Genomic DNA, 18096 nt, shown 5'->3' on the forward strand with positions numbered 1-18096 from the left:
TTATTTATTTATTTATTTAACTGAATACTTTTGTTTCTAGAGAGGTCTATCTCTGCCTGTTGTGTAATGTGATCGAACAGTGTTTCTCAACTGGCCTTCGTGCACACAGTAAGTTTCTTTAATATATACACTTCCAATTGTCGGTTATTCAAAGTGATTTTCTGGTTTTCATTTAGATGAAAATGTAACCATTAAAATAATAGCAAGGAAACTCACAGCAACAGTTTAACCACACAAACCATAAAGTGATTGAACTCATTGTAAATGTGGACAAAGTGGAACAGCTTTACAAACACAGAGTGATTGTGCTGTCAACATAGATTTCCCACAAGAACATGTGTTCATCAAACAGACAAACAAAAGAGGAGATTCAGCTATTTCCATGAAAAATGAACAGTGTTTTTTCTTAAACATAAAATAATTCATGCAATTTTGCAAACAGTGCTGCCATATTCCGGTGTGAGTCACCTACAGACAGACCAAACCATGTGTCCTCAGACTATACATGGGAGAGACCAATTTCCAGGTAAACTTTTGAAACCAGTAATACACCTTAACAAAATGTGTAATTCCTAAATGTTGGGTTTTCTATTCCATAGGTTTTTATATAATGACACAGTTCAACATTGCTGAGCTCGCCAGGAGAGGAACGGTGAAGATGGTTCCTGGGACAACATCTCAACATGTTGCATATAGGATTGGCCCAGAGTTCAACTTCAGAATAAACACAAGGTAATGATGTCAACCCCCAACCCCAAAATCCCCAAGATCCCAAAAATGAGAGTCCACAAATGCTTGCATTTCTATTGAATTACATTATATAATTAACATAATAATTCCATTTTGCTACTTTGACTATATTAGTGTAAAAATACTATGTCTCTTAAACCACAAAGCATGCGTTGTATAAAAATACCCCATTCTGGCCTGAAAAAAAACAGAAATTCAAATGGTTTCCATTACCATTCATTACAGAATTACTTTATGCAGGATGTTGTAGGCCTTATTTCTGTATGATTATTCTCCTATTGACTTCAGTCTTCCAGAACATCGCATCAACAGGAGCCAGCAGATACCCCCTATAAACTCTCTTTTAACATTCAAATCTATTCATTTTTTTCTTTTTATTACATTTTTAATGATTAAAAATAGTCTACTTTTAAACAAATTAATTTATTTGAATGCATCTGCTCGCTGCTGCAACCACAAGCCACGTGAATTAAACATGTTGAGCACAGGGAAAACAGCTTTAATACAAGTAACAATATAATATATGTTTCTTGATTATATCCGTTTCTGTTATAAGTTGATCAGTACTCCTTTTTTAAACATACAGACCCAGGTCAAACCTTTCTGACACATCAAGGAAAGGAAAAGCTAAAAAACGATACGAATTGTTGGCATGTGGCGCCATCTACTGTCCATGTCTGGAACTTCCTCTGTCCATGGTGCTGAACTAGACAAACAGAATTACATTCTGTACATTCATTTTAAAAATAGCATCTTAATCTAAATGTTTTCTGTTAAGTATTAACTGTTATATTTAGTAGCAAATTGAACAGGCCTGACTAATATTTCACACTTTTAAGATGTAACATTGTAACGTTTCTGATCCGATCAGATCCGCATTTCCCATGGGACTGCCTGAGGAATTCGCGTTTTCTGCAGTTTATCGGATGACCGGGAACACGCCGACTAAGAACTGGAATTTATGGCAAATGCAAGACATGAACAGAAATGAACAGCTTGCAGTGAGACTCAACGGAGAGTCGCTGTCTGTAGAGTTCTCCTACAGAACCCAAGAAAACAGAGTTATGATGGTTTTATTCCCTCACCAAACACTCCTGTTCGATTCTCAGTGGCACAAGATTTTGCTAGTAGTCAAAAAAGGTTCTGTGAGCGTAAAAACAGACTGCAGTGAGTCAGACTCTCAACAGCTGGCACCACGAGGACGCGTAAATCTAGATGGATTCACGTTTATTGGAAAGCTGAAGCACAATCCCGCAATAGCTGTGACGGTGAGCATAATGTCAGACGATGTTTTCACACACAGAAGTCCATTTCAGTGTTTTTACGAGGCCATGAAGTGCTATGGTAGTACAAGTGACATGGTAGTTTCAATTAGACTAAAAACTTTATTAAAGTCAATATCTTTGTGTGATTGATTTTGTGTCATGAGTATGAAAGCACAGTGTCTCTTTAACTGGAATCTAGGCTCTGCCAAGCAGATTTTTGCAGATAAGTGTGAATTCTAGCACTGATGTTCTAGTTCAGCAGCTGACTTGCATCAAGCACTTTTTACCCCAGTACTTTAAGCAGTGATTTCGGACAGTTTTAATAATGAAACAAGCATTTATTGTTTAGTGGACAGGAACCTCTCTGTTGTGTTGCAATTTTTCAGAACTGTCCATTAAAATTGTTTTTAAATGGATGCATTTTGGAGATGCTATACATTTTGGAATCATGTCTTAGACAGTAAATGCCCCAATGTAATTCAAAACCTTTATACGACTATCTTGTGTAGAGCTCAAAAGAAGATGTTTTGAGAAATGTCCTTGTTGTCTTTTGTCAAAACAGTGTGGGACAATGTTATCTGGTAACCAACGTTCTTAAAAAGTCTTTCTTTTGTGCTCTTTACTAAAGTCACAAAGATATGGAATCTCTTTAAAGCAAAGAGCTTTAAGGATTTGTTAGTTTTTGCTAAAAATCAATGCACACCTAGTTTTTAATCAAAATAACCAAAGACATGGTTTTAATCTTGATGCCATAAAAACCGGCATATATAAATTGCCAAACTGCAGGACACTTTTATCTTTGAAATACACCATGTCCTGTAAAAAGGCTTCAGGACCTTGGGTTCTATCTTCCTCATGTTAATTCATAGTCCTGCTTTTGAATAAAAAAAAAAAAAACTGTTTTGTGCTGACTGCAGCATAAAATTGCTCATTGCAAGTTATACACAAATTTTTGCTCCGTTTGAATGTTTTTGAATAAATAAGACCAATGGTAAGCAATAGAATATAACACACCTGAAGGTCACATTAGCATGAGGTGTTTAATGATTGTGTGAGTTGTTTCAGTTTGAGTTGCAGTCGATGCTTATCAGCTGTGATACAGGATTCGCACAGAGAGACACCTGCGGTGAGCTTCCTGCCAGGAGACAGGTGAGATCACAAATAGACACATCTTCTATAACTGAAAAAATTTAACTATATAATGTAGAATGGCTTTGTATTTATGATCAACCATTTCTCCCAAAGCTCAATCAGTGTTTGTTTACAGAGGTCAAATGTCACAGGTTAGTAAAATTCCCGCCGTCTATTCGAATGCAAGCTGAACTCCTCCTCTCATTCCACCGGACTCCTCCAATCACAGCCCCAGAGCAAAGCCTCTCGTGCATATACATGAGGACTCTGTGGTTATGGTGGTCTGCCGTGAGTTCAGATAGTTGAAAGGGGATTTAGTTGGGTTTCTCGGTCAGCCCATCGGATCCCAGTGAACGGGGTTTTTTGTGTCTTTGGGGAGATGATGGCTCGCGCTGTGGGTTTGCGCGGGCCTCTTTTAGTGCTTTTGTTGGAGATAACCATCATCTGCACGGCACAGGTAAACGTAACATTCTTTTATTTTTTCCTTTTAGATATCTGAAGCAGAATTTCAGGTGAGTGCTCGTAATTTCGTCATACAGTGTAAATGGCTTAACTTCGTTGCTTGTGTAAATACAATAAACCCAATCCGGATTCATTATTTTTCTTGCATGTGATTTATAAAGTATCTATGTTTAAAAACCAACAGCACACAACATGTCAGGCGGCACTTACTTTCAACTTACCTAAACTTTGCATGTTCTTTCGTTTGTTTTATTTAAGGGTGTTATCTATTTAACATGCTGCATTATTGGCTCTCTATATACAGTATATACTATATGCATAAAGCTTAATACCTGAAATACATACAGATAAGTGCAACAGGAATATTCACAGCATTACTCTTTGTCTTTTTAACAGAGGGTCGGAGGCGGCCCCCCGGGTCCACCAGGTGTGCCTGGAATAGACGGCATTGCTGTGAGTTGATTTGCAACAGAATCAAAAACTGTTATTTTATCCCCGACACAGCGATCCAATGTAAAAGATTGAATTTTTGGTTCATGCAGGGGGAGAGAGGCGAACATGGCGAAGATGGCTCTACCGTAAATATCCATTTTCGGCATCTTACATTGATTTTATAATTTGTTGCTTTCCAGGATTCATACATCATATGGTTTGTATTTATAGGGCCCTGATGGTGATGATGGAAAACCGGGTTCTGCTGGACTTCCTGGTTTACCTGGTGGTGATGTAAGACATGTCAAAAACTTCACAGTCTTGACAACAAAGTAAAACTAAATAGTCATATTTCATACTGGATTATAGCTCAGGGTTCTGTTGATCCTGGGCGGAGCTCTTAAATGAGTTAAAAATGCAGGGAATTTCTCATGCCGGACTGAAGGAGAGACCTCAGATTTACCCTAAAGACAAGGTTTTGTTTAAGCCTGGACATCATTAAAGTTGTTTCCCTGTGAAAACGCGAGTAGGGGTAAAGAAAACATGTGCATAGAGATGGACGGCCCATGACAGGCATCTTAGTTTAGCATCACGCTCTGCTGTCATCCTATTGGTTAATCTCTGGTTCTCTATGGAGTGACAAGCAAATTTGTGAAATTATTTATCAAATAAAATCTGCATCATCGTCATGTATTGCTGTAGAGGAATCATTTAACATGATCTGCTTTTTTGTTCCTCAGGGGTTGACTGGCCCCGTAGGAGAGCCCGGTCTCGACGGCCCACCAGGACAAAAGGTGACTGACTAATGAGCTTCTTAGTTTTCTGTCTGACAGACCCTCAATTTGAATTTAACATCAGTGCACTTGCTAACAGAGGGATTTTTCGCGTGACAAAAAATTCTTAATCCTGTCTGCGTGCAAACCTAATCTGTGTGGATTCAGCATCAGATCCTGTTAAAATCACCGGTGTTCACACACCGTAACAGCCTGTGAAGATTGTCTGCGATTTTCTCATAATACTTTTACATACGTATCTATTTTGAGTATTTATTAATCTTTGCTTTAATACGTTTGCAAAATGAACCGTCTTGTCAGGAGACTTTTTGTTTTATAATAGCTTTTATGTCATTGTTGTTGTTAAACAGGGAGAACCTGGGAAATCTGGACCCAGAGGACAAGTTGTAAGTCTGATCTTGTTTTAACATCTCCAGCGTTTGTTCAATGAAACACAAATAAGTGAATCGTAATTGAAGAGGGCCTTACATCTTTACACATATCTACACACCACAGATTTCACCATATTTTGACTGACTGCTGCGACTCGAATAAGTTTAATAAAAAAGAATGTTAACCACTTCCTTATACAAATGTTTCACACCTAAATATCTCGTAGAAAAAGTGCAAATATTCATATAATTAAAAGCAATGCAAACTTTCTCTGTCTTTTAGGGAGTTGGACCTGATGGATCTATCGTAAGTGATTTTTACTGATATGAGAATTAACTCTTTTTTTGTGTAGACACAAAAGTTTTTAATTTTATACTCCGTTTGCACAGGGACCACTAGGACCAGGGGGACTTCCGGGTGAGCAGGGAAAAGTGGGACCCCCTGTAAGTGTCTCCTCAACTCTGAAGCTTTAATATGAGCAATAAGATTCAAAGCATTGAGATTAAAAGATCACACCTCCTTTGATAATGAAAGAAAAAAAGTGGTATGTTTCTCTTTATGAAACAGGGGGCCATGGGTGTAAGAGGGCCAGAGGGACCCCGTGGACCAACAGGGGCCCGTGTGAGTATCAATACGATATTTTGCTAATCACACTGTAATTGTAATATGTGACAAAAATATGCTTAAGTAGTCTTCAACTAAGGATGTTTTTACATGTTTATGAACAAGCGAATTGGAAAGATAATCTTCTCATATTCAACTGATATTATTTTAATCTGTGTGGTTATAGGGTGCTGCAGGGATGTTGGGTGGAACTATGGAATTGGTGAGAGGAAACTGTACTTTTTACCCTGAGATTGTATTATTACATATATTTGTGGTGAGTAACTGCACTGTATATAATCTAACTCTAAATTGTTTAATCCTATGTTCAGTGTCCTAATGCATGCTCAGCTGGTGCACCGGGCCATCCTGGCTTGCCTGGCATGAAGGTACGTTTATCTATAAACAGTGTTGCAATGAAATATACAATATGCAATATACATGTATAATTCAAATAGTTTGTTTTATATCTTACATATACATAATATATTTTAAGATATAGTACCATTACATATCACATTCATTGTCAGGGGCATAAAGGAGTGAAGGCAGATCCAGGAGAGCCTGGTAAACAAGGACACAAGGTAAGAACTATATGTTGCTTGATAAAACATCTGATTGAATCACTCAGACCAATAAAAGAACACCCATAAATGTTAATTCTGTCTTCATTTACTCATCCTCACGTTTTTCTAAATCTGTATACACTTTTTTTGCTCTGACAATCCCAGAGAAAGATATTTGGGAGGATGCTTGTTACCAAACAGTTCTTGGCCACCATTAAATACCATGCTAGGAACTGCTTTATAAATCTCTGTGTTCTGTTGAACACAAAATGAGATGTTTTAAAGAATAAGCAATCAAATCTGGGGACTTTTGTTTTGACTAGTATTCTACTTTTTCCTACTAGGTAGTCAATGGTGGCCAAACACTTCTTCCAAATATCTTTCTGTGTGTTCATCAGAACAAAGAAATTCTCACAGATTTAATACAACTTGAGGGATAGTTAATGAAAATTAAATTATTTAATTCTTTAATTTTGGGCGAACTGTTCCTTTAATGCAGAATCCACATGTTTTTGTCTATAGACACACGTGTGTGTGTGTGCATGTATCATGACCCTTTCTGTTTAATTTTAAATATGACTAGAGCAATATGTCTGAAATCTTCATGTCTGAGTAATTTTCTCCGACTGTGACCTTTTCAAGATGATTAAAGAGCCTCGTTGATGATTTAGAAGTGACACTCTGCTTACATTACCATGTTGGAAGAGTTAAAAAAACTGTCTATTAAAGATTTGTATTGAAATTACACGTCACTGGTGGGTGAAGAATAATGAGGGATTTGAGTGTAGTAGGAATAAAACCGTCTAATTTAAATTGGAATGTAAGTTATGGTGACATAACGTATTCTGTTCTCTTCCGACTGCTGGCTAAAACCAAAATAACTTAAGCCCATAGCTCAAAATCTCATTCTTCTTTCCTCTTTATTCTGTCCTTATTAATCTCGCAAAAACCTTTAGATTTTACACGCACTTAAAAAATAAAAAAAACGTTTCCTGTCCTCAGTACTGATTAATTCATTTTTTTGATTCTCTTATTAGGGAGAGGAGGGAGATCAAGGGGCTCCTGGAGATGTCGGAGCTCAGGGTCCAACTGTAAGTGCGCTCCATCCTGTTACTCAGCCATCTTGTCTAAGAACTTAAATGTAATGTAATCCATTGGCCATGTCATGATTCAGTGCCTTGCCTTACTTGCTTGTTTCTATGATGTGTTTTCAGGGATCCCAGGGGACTCGAGGTGCCACTGGAATGATAGGCTCGAAAGGAGAAATGGTAAGATGGTAACGGATTATAAATCACATGAAATGCTTTGACAATTGTAAACTTACTTTCTCTGTTGATGTATTGGAAACAGAAGATTAAATATAAGATTATATATATAATTATATAAAAGATTACATATAAAGTATATATACTATATATATAGAAAAAGGTAAAATAACACCTAACAAACATTTTCTTTTAAAAAGCACGGAAGATTTTCCCTTCTGTATTTGTGAGTGATGAAAAGCAAGAATAAATGTAAAAAGTTTGCTACGAAAATCATTAATATATTGTTGTATTTACAGGGGCCTCGGGGTGTTGATGGTGAGCCCGGTCCTCAGGGTGTGCCAGGTGCCGTGGTGAGTTCTTCGAAAGAAACCAAACTATCAAACAATAAAAGATTCAGAATAAGACATGTTTTGTATCACATTCACTATTCAAAAGTCTGCTCAGCGGTGTGCTGATGTAATAAGCAGAAACAGTTCAATGGCTCCTCGTTTTGTTTATCTGAGATTTATGTCTGTCTTTATTCAAGGGGGATCAAGGTCAGAGGGGAGGTTTGGGAGAATTGGGCCCTAAAGGTGAACAGGTATGTGTATGCATGTCACTTTCACTGTTTTTGCTGGAACAGACGTACCGACGGTCTCTGTATGTAATGAAAATTTCTTTCTGCAGGGCGCTCAAGGGCCAAGAGGTGTCACCGGTCTTCCAGGACCAAAAGGAGACGGCGTACGACCCTTAACATTTCTATACACATCCTCTTTGTTAATGTGGATATAAGGATTTACTAAAGGATGAAATGATACTTTATAACAGCTTTGTTGAATTGTGTCTTTGTTCAGGGTTTGCCGGGTGTAGATGCGCGTGAGGGTATTCCTGGCATACCAGGAGCTAAGGTACAGCAGAGACAGACTTTTATATCTTGATCATGGCTGTGTAGATGTGACAGGGACAATAATGGAGATTTGGTTGTTTTACAGGGCAATGCTGGAAAAGGAGGAGCTCCAGGAGAAATAGGCCTTCAAGGACTTCCTGTAAGAAAATTCAATAGATTGACACCGGAACATCAAAAACATTAATTTGTGTTACGTCAGGATATTAAGAAAGTTCACATATACAGTCCCTGCTTTAATTCCGCCCTTACTATACTATCCTTGTCAGACAAGAATGGTTTCTGACCTTTTCTTGCAGGTTTTCTTCTCCCTGTCTCCTTTAAAGCTATACATCTCATAGCTCACTACATCATGGGGTAAAAAGTCAATAATGTTCAGTTTCAAAGTTTCTGTATCTGCTCAGTGTCAGGGCAGGGCTAGATTACATAATATTTCTGAATTGATCAACCACTATAGCATCATCATTCATTTTGAGATGAAAACCGCCCTCTGGATCTTACCTTGATCTTTCATTACAAAGAAAAGGTGTATGAGTTTTCTTTGGAGTCACAGCTGTAAAATAACTGTTTTTATATGTATTGAGTCTATCGTGATTCTCTACAGGGTTTACCAGGAAGCCCAGGGCCTAAAGGTACATCCGGAGAAAAGGTGAGAGATTGGCTGAATTAGTAGTGCTTTCATCAGGTAAAAAATGATTGGCTGAAAAATATACTACTGTACTAGTTTAATTATGCAGACACAACTACTGTAGATCAATCTTAAAGCTTTAATCCCTAACCTTTTTTAAATAGAGGCAACAAAATAAAATAAAATGAACTGTCATTTTTTAATGTAAACACTGCATAATACACACAGCAAAAATTGCATATGTAAACACATTGCAAGTACTGCATAAGTTACACAATGCAAACACCGTATGAGTAAACACATTGAAGACAACCTATTTGTAAACACAACGCAAACACTGCATGACTAGACATAATGCAAAAACTGGATAGGTAAATACAATGCAAACAAGCTATGAGTAAACACAATGCAAACACTGCATCGGTAAACACAATGCAAAAAATTGATATGTAAATGCAATGCAAACACAGCATGAGTAAACACAATGCAAACACAGCATGAGTTAACACAATGCAAACACTGCATGAGTAAACACAATGCAAACACAGCATGAGTTAACACAATGCAAACAATCTATATGTAAACGCAATGCATACACAGCATAAGTAAACACAATGCAAACACTGCATGAGTAAACACTATGCAAAAAATCTTAATGTAAACACAATGCAAAAAATCTTAATGTAAACACAATGCAAACAATCTATATGTAAACACAATGCAAACAATCTATATGTAAACACAATGCAAAATTATATATGTTAACACAATGCAAACAGAGCATGAGTAAACATAATGCAAACCATCTATATGTCAACACAATGCAAACACTGCAAAAGTAAACACAAGGCAAACATCACATAAATAAGCACAATGCAAACACTTTGTAAGTAACACAATGCAAACACTGCGTAAACAAGCAGAATGCAAACACTGAACACGCATATCAACAATGTATATTTAGAAACAATGTAAATAATGACTATAAAAATCTCATCCAGTGGCTAAACAAAATAAGAGTTTAATAATAAGTTTAAAAACATGATTATTTTGGTGCAAATAGCAGGAGGGAATTAACTGAATTGTGCTTTAAGCTACTGCGATACAACAAACAACATATGAAGTCTACGCTCTGATTTCAGGGTAATGCTGGAGAGCTCGGCCTCATGGGCACTATGGGATCAGCAGGCAGACAGGTGGGTTTATAATAAACTCTTTAATAGCTGTGTGTAAAGACTGGTTATCTGACTATCAATGTTTCTCCGTTCAGGGAGAGCGTGGAGAACAAGGAGAGGTTGGACCTGTCGGGCCTATTGGTGAACCTGTAAGTATTTATGTTTAGAGTAATAGATTGCATGTGTCCGTATTTACATCATGCAGGTGTTGATACTGTCTTTGTGTTCAGGGAGACCGTGGAGAGCAGGGCCCATCTGGACCAATGGGAAAACCAGGAGCCAGAGTAAGTGTTCAATGATGATATCATAGTTACCTACTTTTCTTTCAGTATGCAAACTACATTACAAGGTTTTAACTTTGAGCTACAAAGACTGTTGATGTAGATAGAGGTTCTGAGCAAGCACGATTATCTCACATAGGAAGATTTTACTAGCTGAATGCTAGTTTCTCTTAACGTTCAGATGACCCTTGGCAGTGTTGGGTAAGTTACTCTGAAAAAGTAATTAATTACTAGATACTCATTACATATTCAATAGTGTAATTAGATTACTGTCCAAATTACTCTGTCCAAAAAGTATTTAGTTACTCATTACTAATTACTTTCTATATCCTACATCAACCTTGATTAGATAAGTGATTCAAGAATATACATGAAACAGCTTATCGAATTCATTCAAATAATATTATTAACTGACCAAACTATTACAAATGTGAGAATTATACATTAAAGCACAGATTTTAAAGTAAGACCTTGAATTTTGAAGTCAATTACGCTATTGCACACATATATTTAACAAAGTATTTAGTTTAATTACATCAAAAGTAACTGTAGTTCAATTACAGAAAACATATGAGTAATCCCTTACTTTAGTTTTTCAAGGGAAAAGTAATTAAATTACAGTAACTAATTACTTATTAATTAGTTACACCCAACACTGACCCTTGGTGACATACAGTAAGGATAGCTGTAAAATGAATGTGGATAGCATACTGTAACTCAGACTATTTGATGTTGTTGAAATAATGAACGAAGAAACTTTAAAGTACATTTATATAAAAGTGACATGTGAAACATGTAAACTGTGTTATGCTGTCAATGCTGTATGAGCACAACTGAACACATTGTAGACATCTCTAAAACTACAAAAGTACCCAAACATCATCCAAACAAGTTAAATCTGAGTAGAACAATAATCCTAATTTTAGAGAATTCATTTGATGTTTTATTACTGCATTGGCAATTTTTATTTGCTTTTTGCTTAAAGCATAGACCTCACTAGCTCTAACTAAAAGTTAGATTTATGTTTATAAAAAGAGAAAATATCGGGGGAAAACAAGGTATTAAAGAGATTAAGTGATTTTTCTTTCCTACTGACTTCTGTTTAACTCTGCTGCCTTTACTTATTTAGAGGGTTTGGGGTGCAGTGATTTCTAAAACATCACTCAAAGTCGTTCAAGAGATTTTTTTGCCTTTTATGTAAATGTCAAGGTTACAGTGAGGCAAAAATAATACTGAAGAAATACAGACACACTCACGGTGAGAAAGGAGAGCCCATGCTGTGTCTTGTGGAGGAGAAGGGAGCAAATTCTCTCTCTCTCTCTCTCTCTCTCTCACGCTGTCCTTTGAGAGTCACACTGAATGGGATCCCACCTCACGGTTTTCACAGTAGAGAGTAAACAGTGAAAAGAATGTCTCACAGCAGTGTTTCCTCAAAGAATCCTCTGTTCCCCTGACATTCCTATTGAACACACACACCATCATCCTCAAAATAGATATTAAAGCAAGAAACCTTATATATACAGTTGATTGATATTAACACAGAATCATTGTCATCGGTATTCTTTGCTGTCTTTTTCATCTTGGTCTCACATCTAACTGTACTCTCTTTAAGAATGCATGGGAGTGTCTTCGCGCGGGAGTCACTCGGGGATTCTGCAGTCTCTCCTATTTAATGACTTAGGGATTTTTGATTCGTATGCCTCTGTTTGGAGGTCCTGCAGAGAGAGGAAGAAGACATGAAGCAGAATTTCACAGTAGATGGCGAGACACAGCATTGACTTTGTCACTTGATCTTTTCAGGGTCCTAAAGGTGATTTGGGTTTGCCTGGACTTCCCGGACCGCCAGGCCTTCCAGGAGTAAAAGGCGAGCGGGTAAGAATGGCTCGCTTCTTCAGAATTTTTGGAAAAACTTTCAATATGGGAAAATGAATTTGAATGAATTCTCAAAATTGAAAAGAAATGGGGAGGCGGTCTTTGGGCAAGTATGCCTGGTAAGAAAAGAAAGAAATAGAAGGAAATTTGGTTAGACTTTTTGTTCACAATTATTGTTTAGTATTTAGAAAACAAAGAATAAAAAAATCAAGTTTGCCCGCTACTAAGAAACTTAAACAAAACTGCTTTTGAAGCTGGTGGTAAAATACGTCAAAACCAGAGATTAGTTTTACTTAACTAACTAAAAGCAGTTTGATCTTACTGCATACAAACAACTTTGTGTGCAATGTGCATCTAGGGGTCTGTAAATGAACCGTGGGTCCATGGATGTGCCATAGAATCATTCTAATAAACCATGCTAATATATACACTCAACTAAAGGATTATTAGGAACACCATACTAATACTGTGTTTGACCCCCTTTCGCCTTCAGAACTGCCTTAATTCTACGTGGCATTGATTCAACAAGGTACTGAAAGCATTCTTTAGAAATGTTGGCCCATATTGATAGGATAGCATCTTGCAGTTGATGGAGATTTGTGGGATGCACGAAGCTCCCGTTCCACCACATCCCAAAGATGCTCTATTGGGTTGAGATCTGGTGACTGTGGGGCCAGTTTAGTACAGTGAACTCATTGTCATGTTCAAGAAATGATTCGAGCTTTGTGACATGGTGCATTATCCTGCTGGAAGTAGCCATCAGAGGATGGGTATATGGTGGTCGTAAAGGGATGGACATGCTCAGAAACAATGCTCAGGTAGGCCGTGGCATTTAAACGATACCCAATGGGCACTAAGGGGCCTAAAGTGTGCCAAGAAAACATCCCCCACACCATTACGCCACCACCATAATTGCATTAATGAGAAATTGAACAGGTGTTCCCAATAATCCTTTAGGTGAGTGTATATAATACTATATTTACATTATTTAGGGACTGAAAAGTAAACTTGAAGTTATGCTTGATAAACATCACTATTATGAAAGTCATTGACATCAGCAGCTTTATAAAAACGGCTCAACTCTTTACAACCACCGAGCGGTTTTCACTCAATTACTTTTCTTAGCCTTTAAGGCTCTGCAATTATTTCCATTTTTCTCCCATCAGTGTTTTAAAGCTTAGAAACGTACAAAGAAGGCTTTGAAAAGCAAATTGGCCCTTTAGACGTAACGGTTTTCTTAATACATTTAAAGCAAATCTACTTAGGTGTTCCAAAAAGGTGTAGATTCTGTTAAAAGAGTCAAACGGTGAGCGTACATTATTTAATAAGCGATGTTTTAATTGAATCTTTGAGCACATTGTTATTGTCTGATATTCATGGAAATCTCTGAATTCTACAGGGTGAAGGAGGTGAAGCTGGACCTAAGGGAGAACAGGTGAGAGTCGGATTATTTTATCACCACATAGAGCTGAATTCACAAATCAATTACATTTGTTTATAATGGGAGAGGCATTTAAATGTATATTATATATCCCAACAAAGCATTTTAAAGTGTTAAAGCGATTTTACCATGGTTAAGGGTATTGTTAACCCCCTTAATCTACGAGATGTTCTCCTTCATCACTGTTTTTGATGTTTAGGGAGATCAAGGAGCGGAGGGAACGGCAGGAGACAAAGGAGATGTTGTAAGTACCACAGTAATATTACACTCAACATTGCAGTTAGAGGTGCAGTATGTTCACATGAATTGCATATTTAGTCATATTATCATCTTTTAAGATATTGTAAGTGTTTATTCTCTTGCTGTCTGTTTTACTTAGGGCGACCCTGGCCAAGCCGGAACTAAAGGCGAAGTGAGTTTTGGATCAACTTTACTTTCATTATATTTGAGAAATTCCACTTTTTATTTCAAAGACCCCTGAAGAGTTTTCGTTGGCTATTTTCCAATAACACTTTCTTGCTTCTTTAGCCTTCAGATATGACATTGAAATGCTAAATCGTTGTAATGATCTCCACCAGCACAACTGGCAAAACACTAGCAACACATACTGATAAAATGCATAAAAACGGATAAAGTCACATTGTTACGATGATTTATCATATTAAAGATAGTCTCGTCATCATCTATTCACACAGTTTATGGTCTCTGATGTAAATTTAGGTTGGCAACCAGGGAGATTTGGGTAAAAGAGGCTCAGATGGACCCCGCGGGCAGCCTGGCATTGAAGGACCTCTTGGTAGCCCCGGACCACGTGGCATGCAAGGGGACAGAGGGGTCCCGGGACCTCGTGGCTCACAAGGGGGAGCGGTAGGATTCAAACCTTTAAGAAGTGTTGGCTTTTGGGATATACAGCCATGGAAACAAATAAGAGATCATTCCAAATTTTTATTACATCAGCATTTCCAGATGTATTGTAGGCATTTCTGTCAAGCGTCTGTTGAATTTCAACAAAATCAAATATCGGGAGTGACATAAATAGTCAATGTGAAAGACTGACAGCATGACAATACACATAATACAAATCCAGGTTATCACATAATTTTTTTTGTACATGTAGTATTCCTGTTAAAAATGAAAATGAAATTGTTTTCTTTGCAGTATTTCAGGTCTGAAAATATACAGAGCATCTTTTCTATTATTTTGACCTGTTTCTCCAGTTTCATTTTCTTTAAATAAGTGCAAACAGAAACAATATTTTTATTTAGAAATATTGTAGATAGTTCAGAAAATGATCAAATTATAATTTTTCCTAAACACATACCTATAAATAGTAATTAGTGAAAAAGTGAAAATAATTTTGAAAAGGTCTCTTAATTTTTCCCCCGTGGCTGCATATCAGGATAAAAGTATGGATTGTGTGATTCTTATTGAAAACAAACTCATCTTTGTTCACAGGGTAAAGAACCAAGCGATCAACACATCAAACAGATGTGTATGCGGGTGATGCAGGGTGAGTTTTCAAGCCCGGATTTCACTCATTTCAGAAATAAACCGGGTTTTCTTGCTTTATCTTTGATTCATATGCAGAACCTCTTCAGTCTGGAGAACAGATAAGCACTGACCACAGGAGAAAGTCTAAATGAGATGAAAGGAAATATTTGTTGTCCTGTTTGAAAGATTCTGCTTGATTCCAGCCCGATGTACAGAAGCGTGTTATTAACATTAGCCATCAGTTCTGGCTCTTCCTCTCCAGCTCCTCTGGACCGCACGTCGCCGGTTCCCTCATGACTCTTTTATTCACATTTCACTGAAAAATTCATTTTCCTTTCAGCTGATCTGCACTTTCGACTCAAAGTGATGAGTTTCCTTCTTCAGCCGGCTTCCACCCACCAAACCCTCCCCAAAAATCTTGAAAGCTCAGTCGAGCATCCTGCCGCATAGATTTCGAGCAAGTTTCTCTAAGCGAGAAGTGAAATTCACTGTAGCTGAGCCTCTGCTCAATGGCTCAGGGCCTGGGATTGGATTCTTTACATCATGAATAATCGTTTTTATCTTTTCTCACGATTGAAAAGAATGTTGTAAAATCGCAGAAATGCTCTCCTTTTATGCTCAATTTCCTATCGCAAATTGAAAATGTAAAAGAGCGGAGAGGAGGATTCGAAGGGTGAATGAGGACAAATGAAAGGATTGAGCTCAAACAGCTTTCCCGCGCAGCAAAGAATATTGAAAACAGACTAAATGATCTGCTCATTCACAAAAAATAGGTTTCAGAAGCTTTGAAATCACCTTTTATAAAAATATATCTGTATTAATTTCTGTCAATGAAGTGGTACATAAGATCCCCTCACAGTTCACTTAACCCTTTGTTAGTGTTTTTGAACTTCGGGGAAAGGACAGTTTTTAAAGGTCCAGTGTGTAATATTTTGGAGGATCTATTGACAGAAATACAATATTATATTAATAACTAAATTCAGATGTGTAAAAAGATCTTTCTTGCTGATTTGATTCAGAGGTGTAATGAAGATCTTTACAAACTTTAATGTCACCTTAAAATGTGCAATTAAACCTTTTTTTCTTTCAATTACTGACAGAAGTTGTAACCTTAAGGGGGCGCTCTAACCCTACCTCAGACACTCAGCTGTCAGTCTACAGTGGTGGGCAACTCCAGTTAGAGAGTACATCTGTGAAATCAATGGAGGAAATAAAGTAAAAATGAGCCGTGCTAATGGCAGGGGACCAATCACACTCATTAGCACATTGGGTCTTTGTCTTTTCAGAACAGCTGGCCCAGTTGGCCGCCAGTCTGAGAAGACCAGAGTCTGGTGCGGCTGGACTGCCAGGCCGGCCAGGTCCCCCAGGTCCTCCCGGATCTCCAGGTGACAATGGATTTCCTGGACAAGCTGGTGCGAGAGGACTGCCTGGACTCAAAGGGCCTCTGGGAGTGCTGGGTTTAAGGGGTCAGAAAGGTGCGTTCTCATGGGAGTGCAGAATGTGTTCGCTGGCCGTTCGTTGGTTCCAGCTAACCAATCACTGAATGACCGACATTCACATAAACCGTGTTCTTTGAATGTGCTAAAAGCCCGGACATAATAGTATTTCATTGTGTGTGTATTATAGGTGAGATGGGAGACAGAGGGGACAGGGGACCCACAGTTCGGGGACCCAAAGGCATGCATGGGCCTCCCGGTCTACCAGGTCAGTTCCAACATCTTGTGCTGCCTCCTGTCTAAAATATCACAGATCTCCCTTTCATGATTTGTTTATATCTTCCCAATTCCCCTTGTTGTCCTAATGCATAAATTAAAGCAGTGTTAATAAATACGATGCAAACCAATTCAATATGAAACAACTCAATCTGAATATTATGCCGGAGTAATAGAAACTTGAAAACAACATTAAATTGGCATTAAATTAAACTGTCACATGTCTGATGAAATACGTCAAGGACACTTACTGTCAATCAAATGAAGTGGATTTCTTATTTGGCCGCTTTCTCAGTGGTTTAATCAGAGTGGACGGATAAATCTGGTGGCAGCTAGCATTAGTGCCCAGTGCCAGTTGAAGCAGACTTTTCTATTCTTTTTCTATTTAGCATTAACGGGAAGTTAACATTAAAATTACTGACCTCTTTTTTTTTACATTTTCAAGGTGAACCTGGAAAACCAGGATACGGTCGGGATGGCCGTGATGGGGAGCGAGGGCCACCCGGTGTGCACGGACAGCCGGGTGTTCCTGGGTTTCCCGGTCCAGCCGGCCAACCTGGTTACTGTGACCCTTCATCTTGTAATCTGAGCGCCGGGGCTGCCCACCAGTCCCAGAAAGACTCTAATCTGAAGGGCCCAGGAGGAAACTAAAAGCGTTCTGATGGGACCTCAAGGTCGGGTGGATCTGGATAGCGACAGCTCTGTGAGGAGCACAAAAACATTCCCATCACAGAACCGTTCAAAACTGTACCACCAGATCGCACAGTGAGTTAAGAGTGTTTTGTGCCAGTATATGGAAGCTCAAACCATCGGCCAATACAGCCAACGCCATGTGCCAAAGAAAATCCTGCCCAAATCTTGGTGTCATAACAGAAAACAGCAAGGGTCCTCCTGTATAGAAATAAAGGAGGGAAGATATTGTACATCTGTGTATATGATTTGATTGTTGTTTTGAAAGAAATTCATTTCC

General features: G+C 38.0%; 1 protein-coding gene across 1 annotated transcript; it reads left to right on the forward strand.

Annotated features, from left to right (window-relative positions):
- Positions 1-78: 78 nt before the first annotated feature.
- Positions 79-18093, forward strand: col9a1b (collagen, type IX, alpha 1b). Its single transcript, XM_056761299.1, has 37 exons — positions 79-108; positions 443-526; positions 600-732; positions 1622-2018; positions 3081-3164; positions 3638-3658; positions 4005-4061; positions 4151-4186; positions 4272-4334; positions 4781-4834; positions 5185-5220; positions 5489-5512; positions 5596-5649; positions 5774-5827; positions 5997-6032; positions 6142-6198; positions 6340-6393; positions 7413-7466; positions 7590-7643; positions 7940-7993; positions 8170-8223; positions 8310-8363; positions 8477-8530; positions 8615-8668; positions 9131-9175; positions 10297-10350; positions 10425-10478; positions 10560-10613; positions 12411-12482; positions 13882-13917; positions 14123-14167; positions 14303-14335; positions 14644-14790; positions 15379-15433; positions 16701-16889; positions 17041-17118; positions 17572-18093. Coding segments are annotated over exons 1-37 (2691 nt in total). The 5' UTR covers positions 79-107; the 3' UTR covers positions 17778-18093.
- Positions 18094-18096: the final 3 nt, after the last annotated feature.

Source organism: Triplophysa dalaica, chromosome 11, assembly GCF_015846415.1.
Source record: "Triplophysa dalaica isolate WHDGS20190420 chromosome 11, ASM1584641v1, whole genome shotgun sequence".
Taxonomy (NCBI): domain Eukaryota; kingdom Metazoa; phylum Chordata; class Actinopteri; order Cypriniformes; family Nemacheilidae; genus Triplophysa; species Triplophysa dalaica.